Below are 12,635 nucleotides of genomic sequence, written 5' to 3' on the forward strand. Positions count from 1 at the left end.
TTTTCCCAACACCCAAGTGGGTTGGAGAAAATCATTTTTTCACTTGACTCTCTGAGCTAGTTCAGCAGTGAAAAGTCTTTTATATTACAACAATGATAATAAAAAAGAAAATAGTTGGCTATGAAATGGTTTGACTTCAATTTTATATAAAATATTTTCAGCAGAAGAAAATAATTTTCTTTGACCAGAGTGTATCCTGCTGCTGTACTAGCCTACACATAGGGGTATTGAATGCTTGCACTGAATATCATTCCTCAAATCATTTGTTTTTCGAATGAATGAATGAAGAAATATATAATCTGTGATTGTTTCTTGACCTGCTTCCGAAAGTAGGTTTGAATGACTTGGTGAATTGTATGCTAAGGACATACTTTGAATAGTCCCAAGGTTGAATACTCACACAATGCACTAAAACTTTTTCTACTTTATTAATTGACAGGTGGGGACCAATGGGATTAAATTAGCACATATAAAAAGCACCTTAATGCTAATTTCCTTTGGTACATCTAACCCCATGTTCCTGCATGTTGATGTTGAATGCTTGCAATTCTGGCCCTAGATAATGTCTTACTGGGAAATGAGATCACAAAAAGACTGCATCAAAAATGGAGGTACAATGAGTTTCAATAAAGTACAACAGCAAAAGTGCAACTGAAGCCAAAAAAAAGAAAAAGGATTTATATCTAAAAGATAGTAAAATAAATTGCAGTAAATGTTTATCTCTGAATGTTTTGGACCCATAATTTGTAAAATGTAACACAATGTACCACAATAAAATTGCTATAAATTATAGAATCAGTCAGACCATTGTGAACATAATCAAGATAATACATTGGAAGACATTGGTATACAAAATCAAAAACAGTATGGGGGCAATTCTGTGGGATTTTAGTGTTGAGTTACTGCTACTATAGCTACACTGTGATTGACAATGTGTGATTGAAAACATGTAAGTGAAAATATGCGGAAAAACTGCTAAAAATTCAAAATAGCTATGAAATTAAATATTGTGGCTGAATCATGTGATGACAAACCTCCTGAATTTAGTGGAATAGTGGAAGTGATAATAACAACCAAAAACAACAGATTCAAATTCCAAAGGAAAGTACGTTACAGACAAAATAGATTTTTTCCTTTAATATTTGATGTTAATAAACACACAACCTTCACCCCCTATTTGCTATTCTAAAATGAGTTTTATTGTGGCACTATCCAAAGATTTAAGCCTTGCACTGTACCCTTCACACTATGCCTTTGGTGAAATCCTTGCACCTCTTCAATGCTGCCTATTTAGCCTGAACGAGCAGGATATATACTTTTTTTTTTTTAAAGCCTTGAGACAAATCAGTAAACATGTTCTGAAAACAACTGAAGTGAGGTTTCAACCAATGACAAGAATGAAAGCAATGAAAACTGGTTATTTTTTCGGACAAAAAGAAAATATTTATCTATTGGGTGAAAATAAAGCATTTGTAGCTACCGCAGTGTGCAAAATTCTCCACTCTAGGTCTCCAACACTTTTTGACAGACGGAGGGACAGACAAACAAACAGATAGAACAGTGTGATAGAAAGTGTTTCTAACTTAGTAATTACACTTAATGAAATACATTACCTTGAACCCAACTGGGAATCCTACTAATCTGTTATAAATAGATTTTGCTATTCAATAAAATCCATCGAATTAACTGAACGTTTTATCGTTTATTTATTATATCATTCTTGTGAAAGCCATTCTGACATCAGAAACAGTTGAACCTGATCATTAATTCTGGTAGCAGCAGGTAGTGGCAAGGTCTAGAACACAGGTCAATTCACAAATTTCCATACCCTGCACATACCAGTAGTTGTACTTGGCATGTCTCTGTATGCTTGTGCAGACTGTTATTACAACTATTTTTGTGCAGCTATATTTTATCCCACTGAACCTAGAATGACCCTAAAACCATGTTTTAAAATATAAAATATATAGTTATGTCACCATGAAAATGTAGCACCTGTTTTACAATTCTGCCATGCAACCCGGCAGTTCATGTAAGTACACGGACACATCATCACAACAAACCTTAGAACTGATGAGTGGCAGTGCATTCTGAGATATTTCCATACTGTGAGCCTGTGACCCGGTATCACGCATCCATGTACAGTAGAAGATTACTCCTATCAGGCAGTGTCTAAGAAACACTGACGTGAAGAAAAATATTGGGAGCCATGGCAACTAGGTTCCACTCTCTTAACACACGCAGATAACTTGTCCAGACCTTGGTCGCTCGGTCTTGCGCTGCACGGAACGGGCTGAAAGATGTTCCACAACATGCCGTTAACACGCAGTGGACTCATGTTACACCTGAGAGCACCACTGTCAGTGATACATGCAGGCTAAGAGGCAGCGGTCTCAGCCGAGCTGAAGCATCGACGCTGATCTGGCCACAGTTAGGGTCTTTCCAAATGTACACGTCATTTCACAGCAGATCACCTACTTTCATCAATAGGAGGGTCTTTTCCCTGCATCGTGCACTTGTGTTTTTTCTATTCTGAAAGACAACGTATTGCACATTCTTCACGTTATAAAATGATAATGCACTGTATTTGTTATAAGGGGTGCAATACGGCTTCAATTAGTTTTCATGCTTCAGAGAATGGGCCTCATTTAATCGTCAACTTCTAGTCCAGTCGAAAAATGAATTAGAGACCTAGAAACATGACCTTTTCCTTATATACAGGTATATGCTGAGGCGCAGAAAGGAAAGACATCCACACAGCACTTTTAACCAGGATCATATGTGCACTGTCGGCATAATGTACAGCAGCAGTTGTCCTAAAGACCAATATAATTTAAATTCCCTGACACCATAAAAACTAAAAATAGCCTTTAAATAAAATACTATACCGTATGTAGCCTAACTATATATCCCACTCATTTTACACATCATATAAAACTTAGAAGATTGCAATAATACGATGCAAAAATGCGTGATTGTATTTTATTGAAATTATGAATGTGTGAAAAAAAAATTAATAATTAATACAATGACCCTAAAAATATGGGACATTCAGATTTTAGTCTCTTTTGAAGAACGATGTGCCTTACAAAAACGTTGGAAAAATAACGCTAGAAATTATTTGCCCAGACATAGCATGGCTACATTTGTCACAATAATAACACGCGCAACACAGCGCTGCAGTGTCAGTTATTTTTACTTTTTACTTCTGCAGTGTCAGACAATTACGACAGAGTCACTCACTTGGTTACGCTAGAGTTCGATAATATGCATTTAATTTTCTTGCATTTCAACATAGCAAAGTAATTTTGCATTCAGCTTGACTGCAATTTGTTTTTATTCCAGTGCCCGCTCGGCATAAAGAGCATATCAGTGTATGCAACAACAAATGCATTCATCAATGTGGAAATATGTAAGAAAGTGTTCTGTTCTTTCTACACACTTCACCAAGAGATTGCAGATCAATTACATACATTGCTTTGGTTTTAAGATGTATACAAATAGCTCTCTGTAATATATTAGCAGAACCGACTTATTAATTAAGGCAGAATGAAATAGCCGCTAGTAGTCTGCCGGATTACCTATTATTTGTGACGCTATCCTAAGTGGAAAGATCTCAATCCTATCCAAATTTCTCACAGCTTTTAATGAATACAACGAAATAAAAATACGAATAAAAATATTATTGCACAAGAGCCTTAACAAAGCCTATTTTTTATGTGAAGCCTATACGCACAAATGGCGTATTAGCCTATGCAGTCTCAGTTGCCATTTCCAACAGAATCTTAAAGAAATATAAGGAGTGTATCAAGGAGGAGGCTATAAAGAGTATATCAAAGAGTACCTTTACCTTTATATTGGATACTATACCATATTCGTGATAATTTAAAAAAAAAATGGAACAATAAAAAATAAATATAGACAATCAAGTGTCCATGCCTACTAAGCCATGCTTGACTGTCTTCTGGGCCTAACGTGTGACCTTTCATTGTTGCGTAGTTATGAATCTAAACAAATAAAGAACAATCAAACGCTTTTAAAACGGGAAAGCAGTAAAATAACGTAGCTCATTTTTAGAGCTACGGGGCCAGACAAAAAATGGCCAAAAGCTGATTCTAGATCAGAAATGAAACATACCTGATACCTTAGGCAGTCCCACTTGATAAAGTGTGGTCCTCCGTTCTTAAAAATAACACTATAATCAAGAGTTCAACAACCGCCAGATACTTTCCTCAGCCTCGACGCGTCGGTAGTTCACGGTCGCACGAAATACAGCCTTTGTAACGTCAAAATAATCCAGAAGGGGGCGACTTTGTTTTCGGCCATACAATGGCTAAAATATCACTCTCTTGATTATAGCACAATCTGAGCAGTGGTTTTAATAAATGTCTCAAGTACCTAGATAAAAATGACTTCATCACGAAAGCCAAATATTTCGGTTACATTATAGATCTCTGAGCCTATTAGGCTAAAGCTATGTTTCCATTTCATTCACTATTGCATTGTTATCTACGGTTTAATGTTTTTCTCATCACAAAAATGTGAGATGAGCACGAATATACTTTTGTTTAGCTGGTTATTAATAGCATTTTGTTTATAAATAAGTGTCGCGCGAACGCGGTCGTTCCAAGTACTCTTTTCACGCTCCAATACATTTAATTTAAATGTTGCTGTTTTGACCCGAGGTGATGTTTTCCATATGTCCCCCTACATGACTTGTTCCAATCGAGCCACAACACTACGAATAAAGACACAGCGTACTGACAATAAAGTTTTACAAGTGACACTTTGCGAATTTATGAATAAGGCCTTCTTTACTTAGCGCCGATTATGCGCAGCAGAATTGCCCTCCTTTGGAATGATGGCAATAAATTGCGTCTATAAATGTAGGCCAATCGGAGTTTAACTTACGGACGTGGTTGTGTATTATGAAGGTATAAAGCGTGTTATAAACTGCTGTTCAGTTCTTAATCAACATTGAGTGATAAGTAGCTATCTCACAGTGCCACTTTCCACTTGACGCATCACAATGTGCAATTTACTGTCACCAAACTCATTCGCGTCACATTTTCTAGTAGCCAGAGCTATGGGGTTGTGATTTTTAAGAGGACAACTATGATACTACGGTAAATAAATTGAATTACATTGAATAGATAGCCCACAGTTCCATACTTTGGCCAAGTTGACAAAATTATGCAACTGAACTGATTTAAGATGTTCTGGAATTGGCGAATGGAATTATTTTGATACCCTTATATATCTCAGCATTATATGATAGGAAATGACGCTAAACTGTGCAATATAACCTATAGATTGTGTAGTAGCCTAATATGTTCTAATTATTGCTGAAATTGTACCTTAATATATTGCACTCAATATGAATGAATTATGTTTTTATGTGAATTATGAGTCGATCAAACATTCTTTTTCGTTGGTTGAATGGTTTCAGTCCGATTTCGGTGGCTATATGATTTACTCGATTTAAATAATGTTGCACAGTGGTTCTTAATAACAATATATAATGGCAAAACGTAACGGCTTCTTTCGCTTGTTATACCCGTTTAAATGATAGTTTAGGATAACGAGGCATGGATAACATCATATTTCTCGAGAACCCCCTTGTAAAATGTGATTTTTTCCCTTAAAAACGGCTTAGAGCAAGTGTTATTCTGTTTTATCCGCGTAAAAAAGGGCCTACTCTTAGTGGTTGCGCTGCACATACCGGAATCGACTGCGCTTGTGCGGAGTAGCCAATCGAAGTTGAGGGGAACCAATGAAATCAAACCAGAGCTCCCACTGTAGCCAGTCGGATTGACGTGGATGACGCGTCAAATTAATCCGAGCACTTCAGACTCCGGGACAGGCATATTTGTCATTATCGGATAAAGATCACACTGGCCCATTTGCCCAAAACCCGTTCTTTTCAAACCACTAATTCAGAAGTGGGAGTGAGGCACAGAAGGGGAATTACTCCGCGAGACTTCCGACTGATTTCGCTTTTCCTCTTCTGTGCAGACGGGACACCCAGCTCTTTTCGGCAACTATTTGAAAGACGAATCAGAGGCAAATGGGTATGCATTCGCTTTCCTATGGCTCCGTGGCAGAAATATTGTAAGATCAGAAAGTATTTTCTTGTCTGCACGCTAAAGCATATTGCAATCCGCATTACGTTGTTCTCTGGAATATGTTATATTTCCTTTTTACAGCATGCATTGTGCTTTATGTTTGTTTTCAATGTATCCATAGGCTATATATTTGCAAAGATATTGTAGTATTAAACAAACGCATATCAGGTGTGCTGTTTTAACTATTTCACTATGTCAAATTGGCAACTTCGCACGAACTGTGATATTGTGAGTTTAAAATATTATCGATATTTGTAACTATGCATTCTAAGCTCGGGGGAGATATAGCCCATCGATTAGCATCCTGTAGTTTGTATTAATCACGCATTTTCTTGCCAAATGATAGACTACCGAATTTGCTTATCTTTTTTCTAGATCAAACATACGGAGAAGTTAATCAATTAGGTGGTGTGTTTGTCAATGGACGACCCCTGCCCAATGCCATACGAATCAGAATAGTGGAACTGGCCCAGCTTGGAATCAGACCCTGTGACATCAGCAGACAGCTTCGCGTCTCTCACGGATGTGTGAGCAAGATTCTGGCTCGTTATAATGAAACTGGGTCCATATTACCTGGGGCCATCGGAGGAAGCAAACCCCGGGTCACAACACCCAATGTGGTTAAAAGTATAAGGGATTACAAACACGGTGACCCGGGAATATTTGCGTGGGAGATCCGGGACAGACTTCTTGCGGACGGAGTTTGCGACAAGTACAATGTTCCGTCAGTCAGCTCAATTAGCCGCATTTTAAGGAACAAGATTGGAAACCTCTCCCAGCCAAGCCAGTACGAGGGCAGCAAGCAACCACCTCCTCAGCACGCGCTTTCTTACAATCACATGTACCCTTATTCATACCCCAACACAATGTCACCCACTGGGGCGAAAATGGGCAACCCTGGAGTACCAGTCACTGCGGGCCACGTGAGCATCTCCAGGGCTTGGCCTTCGGTGCACACGGTCAGCAACATTTTAGGCATTAGGGCCTTCATGGACCCAACAGGTTTGTGGCTTATTTTCTTCTACGTTTGCTTATGTGTGTAAAGAAAAGCGTTAATGAGGGCAAAGGACGTTTCAGTTCAGCAATGCAGAGGTGTTTTTTTTTTTCAGGTTACTTCGTTACTTCGTCAGCATTTTCAACTCATTGGTTTTAACTTTAATAACAGTGGGGTTACAATGTTGTCAACAACTCTAGTTTTTACTGGCCGCAAAGCATGCATAAGTGTTAAATATAACGTGCTAATAATTCTATACCATTGTGGCACAATGGGATTAGAAGGCCCTATACTACTACTACTATAGCTATGCCTACTTTTTCTAGAAAATAAATAAATATATATTTTCATAGTGCAAGTGGTTTACTTGTAGGCCTACATTTTATAAATCCTTCAAATAAAATTTCTTCGAGCTACAGGTAGTAATCGATTACTGGAGAAAAAATATATTCGATCTGTTTATTAATTGGCTGGACAAAGCTTAATTTTTTTTAGTGGTGCAATCGTATTTATAAACACAGGAAAACAATCAGCCTAGGTCATCTACATATAACATATCAAGCCTTTAACTTACATAAAATGCTACAATTAAAAGATTAAGTGTTCCTTGTGTTGAAATGAGTAAAAAAAAATTGGACCTGTTGCTGTAAGCATTCATTTTAAATTATTGTGATTTGCGCAAAGCTCACAGTGAACTTCCGTGAAGCTTATTATTCTCATTGGGAATGTACAACTTCTATATGGTTCTCCCATTGCCTTTCACGAATTGTGTTGGAAATGCATGGGCTTTCTTTTGAAGAGTTTGCTGTACGACTTTCGTATAAGTGAGCGTGTAATGGTTTTCAACAGCCATCGCTGGAGCCGAAGGATACCCACCGAAAATGGAGGACTGGGCTAGTGTTAACCGAACGTCGTTTCCCTCAGCTCACGTTGTCAACGGAATTGACAAGGCAGCTATTGAAACTGACATTAAATACCCCCAGGTAAGCACACTGAAATAATCCATAGTCCAATACTGCTACAAACGATAACGTTAAAAACAAATGTGGACGAACCTCGAATTCTCGCATGCTGACTTTAAATAATGTAGCATTGGCTGTAACTTAAAGCAATAGCCTACGTTTCTGGTGACGTCAATGTAAATGTGAGAGAGTAACATTTGCTTTTGGGAGTTTAAATGAACGAATGAATAAATGTTAATTTATCACAACTTTCCTGAATATTGTGTGTGTGTGTGTGTGTGTGTGTGTGTGTGTGTGTGTGTGTGATTGTGTGCGTATGTGTGCGTGCGTGCGTATGTGTGTGCGCTGTCTTTCCTTGACATTGAACAGTATTATATTGTTTCTATACCTTTAGCCTTCGTCAAATCTATCCAGTTATGTCCCAGCCTGTGCCTATTCTCCCTCCAACCAATACGGAGTTTATGGTGGGCCAGCAGGTAGCTACGTTAACCCAGGGCACCATTGGCAGTCCCAGACCACGAGTCTTTCCCACCCAAGTAGCGGAGTGATGCATGGGGGAGACATACACTCTGCAATGGCCTTCAAACATCCATCACGCGACGGTAAGCTTCTATTTGATAAAGGTGAAGTGTGCTCAGTGCACAGCGCTACGGATAGGCAAATACATAAATCAGGAATTAATCTGACTGATTCACACTATAGTTATGCTTTTAGTTCCCTATGTCTACAGAAACATGTGTAGACTATGTTACAAATCCCAATGAACCATGTTCTGAGAAAAATGTCGGCCTAAAAATATTTTTTTAAACCCTGCTAAGTAGGGTACGCGTTTGCTAAATATATCAGAAAAACCTCCGTCTGATGTAGCCTTAAAATAACTAGGCCTACGTGGCATTAAAAGTCGGATTATTTACGAACCTGCCATGTTGCTCATTGATGTATCAGTAAAACTAATTTGATTAGTAATACTATCACTAGCCGTTATTTGTACTCGACAAATAATATAATTTAAACATAGGCCTACTCTATTTCGGGGGATGATGTAACATAGACTATAGGCCTATAAACTAATAGCATATTACCCATGAATCCGCTTTGTTCAATAAATGGATCTAAAATGTAATTGAATGAACATCGTTTATTCATAATACAACATTAAGATTATATATATATATATATATATATATATATATATATATATATATATACATATATATATATATATATATATATATATATATATAGCTGTTGTATACAATAATGATAATGATGGTGATAATAATAATAATAATAAATAATAATAATAATAATAATAATAATAATAATAAACATTTCACGGCCACTGTGACTCAAGACAGGATCAGAAACAGTATCAGAGTATCTGAGATTGAATGTACGGAAACATGCATTATTATTAGTATTAGTATTATGACGAGTGTTGTTATTATTATTAGGTTATTATTATAATTCGTAGTATGATTTGTATTACATACTGTTTCATAATATATGTTATGCAGATAAATATGAGTGTACACGTAATATATGTTAACAATGATATTACCTGGACTGGATCAAGCCTTTGACAGCACGTGCTTTCAGATTGGCGACATGGTTATGGGAGCGCAACGTTCAGTTGACTGAGAGAATTACGACGTATTTGCTATATAAACAGGCCTGTTGTTTGTGTTCTGCAGGAGACAGAAAACCCCCCAGCCCCTTAAGCAAGCAGCAGCACGAGGCATTGAGCAGTGTGCACGGACTCACTCTTCCTACCTCAGCGTCTTAACTCCAAGAGTGGATTCACTGCAACGCGAGAGGAACTCAAATGTCTTGCAGATTATAGGCTACAAGAGAATCCTAATTTAGTTGAACGCATTTCAAGAATTCAAAGAGTAAGTGAAAGCACTATATTTATAAACTACCAGTCATAGTTTTAACTACACTGGGGCCCAGAGTATGTTCTAACGCATGTGCATATAAAGAAGCCTTCAAATGAACAATTTGAAACAAGCATGTTTTCCACATGCCATCCTCTCATTTTTGTTAGCTGTATGTGCATTATGTACAATCACCGACCAACCAATAAGTGCAACAATGTTACATATTACAGTAATTTACAGTAATTTACGGTAATTAAGAAACAACAACCTATGTGCACTAGAAATATATGTGTAGATTATCAAACCTGTCATAATTAATTTGTGGCTTTTGCAAAAAAAAAAAAACCGAAAACGTTAAGATGTGGAAAAAAATCATGTTGTATTGTATTTCTGACTGTAAATGTAAACTATTTGCGAAAGCTTTAATTAAATATTTTTTTATCAATTCCTTTTTGTAAATATGCTAAATAAAGGCATCATAAAACCAAGAGATCCCGCTGAACAACCCTGGATTTTATTTTCAACTACCTGCACATTAGGTGGCTACCGTGGTAAAATAAAAATACAAAAGAATACAAAAAAAGTATTTAAGTAGGATTTGTGTTAATTTGTTGAAAGGTAAAAATACATTTGGACCGGATTGTACGCCCACGTTTCTTATCAATGGCATATGTGATGATTTGTCAATGAAAGAAAGATAACAGGCCCTTTAGTATATAGGCGCATAAAATACCCGTGGACAGCATTCCTAATAAGCTTCGCTGAGTTAAATGATGCTTTGCAAATTTTGTTTTATTGGATGAAAGGCATACGCCAAGACTATCTGGGTTTTACCATGGTGGTTGATAAGTGGTATAGGTGAAAACAATTATTTTTGTAGATGCTTTAACAAATGCGTGGACACATTAAAACATAATAATTATATTATTATTATTATTATTATTATTATTAGTAGTAGTAGTAGTAGTAGTAGTAGTAGTAGTAGTAGTAGCAGCAGCAGCAGCAGCAGCAGTAGTAGTAGTAGTAGTAGTAGCCAAGTAGTAGTTATTACAGGCACACGGAAGTTACTCTTACATAGTCACGTCTAATGTAGTATTTGTCACGCATCATTTACATCAAAATTATTTCACGGTCGAATGGTGATACAAACTATGAAAAAACGTATATTTAAGAGAAGGCAGGTGAAGTAATATACAAATATAATACTATGAGAATAATGACAGCAAATATGTAGACCTAGCGTGAAATGCGATACGTCATTTCGAGTTCAGCAGGAGTGGCGAGTTTACCAAAATGATCTCAGTCGTTTTCCGGTCAGATAAAGTCAGAGATTTTTTACACTAGAACGTTAAGATGAACAAATAATAAAAATGCATAGCTCGTGGTCTCGTGGACTCCCGAACATTAAAAAAAAATAGAACTAGTTCTATTTAGAGTTATGTGCTATTTGGTCGAGCTTTCTGTATACATGCATTGCGGGTTCGTGCTTAACCAATGCGCGATAATTCTGAAAGATTGCATGACAAAAAAACCGTAATACAAAGATTGCATGACAAAAATATCAACATACGCAAGGTGTCATGAACTAACACAACCGTTTGGCATCATATTTCCAAGGCAAATACGCACTCTGAATGCAAGAGAAAAAATCCGTTTGGCATAGATAATTATTTGTCAAAGTGTAGGGCAACATTAATGATACATGGGATTATGTACACAGTCTGCGATAATTGATTGTAATATGTGTGTATTTTTTTCCAAATGCAATCCAGATGATGCATTGGGAAAATTGGGACTTGCCTATCTTTCGGTGTGGACTTGGAGTTTTAGAACCACAACTGTTTGAGTCCACATGTACTGATCTGCATACGCAATATTGCGGAAAGGGAGGTAGGGGGAGGGGTGGCATCTACTGGGAGCTGGTTGCGTGCCAGTTGAAAAGTTTGAGGTAAGCCTAATACAACAAGAAATATTTTGGGCCGAGCGACGTTTTCATACGGTGAGTGTGCAATTTAGGCCACTACGAAACGCATTAGGTAGGCTATACAATAAAATGTGGTGAATCTAAAAGAAAAAACTAATATAGCAGGACAATAGCACCTTGTACAACACCGATATTACGGTATTTATTACGGTATTTATACAGTGAACACAGTTATTGTGATGTATCTGAGACTATTCAACTACACTGTATTAGAGGCGTGATGTGACAATTTCCATTACTCACTAACCGACAGTACTGTTCTCCCTAAGCCTGCTGTCAGAAGTACATATATCCTTCGCTGGAAAATAAGGCTTACTCCATGCGTGTTCTTTGCGCAATTTATTTAGGCGTAGTTATAAAATGAAAATGTCAACGCATAAAAAATTGTGACTGTCTATTTAAATATAATCCCGTCCATTCTATTCGAAAATAACTTCGTTGAATCGGAAACGGAGCGAAATATATTTTGAATGTATTTAACACCTCTACTTAGATCATTGGTTCCAAAACATTTTGAATACTGGGCTCAATTAATAATCAAATGTGTGACCCACATCTCATCTAACATGTGGCCAAAACTGGGCTTGTAACTACTTTGGTGTTAAATATAACTGACGTGAAGGCAATTAAAGGTTTATGATATGCAATAAGGTACTATTCTTTTTATTAATCTCGAGCCTTTCAATCGTC

At 37.0% G+C, this 12,635-nt stretch overlaps 1 protein-coding gene across 1 annotated transcript; it reads left to right on the plus strand.

Moving 5' to 3' along the window:
- The first annotated feature begins 5,834 nt into the window (after window positions 1-5,834).
- LOC133129143 (paired box protein Pax-1-like) lies at window positions 5,835-10,451 on the plus strand. The gene is made up of 5 exons (XM_061243003.1): window positions 5,835-6,071; window positions 6,501-7,127; window positions 7,969-8,102; window positions 8,476-8,683; window positions 9,776-10,451. The coding sequence occupies exons 1-5, from the start codon at window positions 6,068-6,070 to the stop codon at window positions 9,865-9,867; spliced, it is 1,065 nt and encodes a 354-aa protein (XP_061098987.1). The 5' UTR covers window positions 5,835-6,067; the 3' UTR covers window positions 9,868-10,451.
- Window positions 10,452-12,635: the final 2,184 nt, after the last annotated feature.

The sequence above is a fragment of the Conger conger genome, chromosome 5 (assembly GCF_963514075.1).
Source record: "Conger conger chromosome 5, fConCon1.1, whole genome shotgun sequence".
Lineage (NCBI taxonomy): Eukaryota > Metazoa > Chordata > Actinopteri > Anguilliformes > Congridae > Conger > Conger conger.

Excerpts from the sequence above, each read along its gene's own strand:
- LOC133129143 (XM_061243003.1), top strand. Across the intron at positions 8,103-8,475 it reads CTGACATTAAATACCCCCAG|CCTTCGTCAAATCTATCCAG; the intron begins GTAAGCACACTG and ends CTATACCTTTAG. Across the intron at positions 8,684-9,775 it reads CAAACATCCATCACGCGACG|GAGACAGAAAACCCCCCAGC; the intron begins GTAAGCTTCTAT and ends TGTGTTCTGCAG.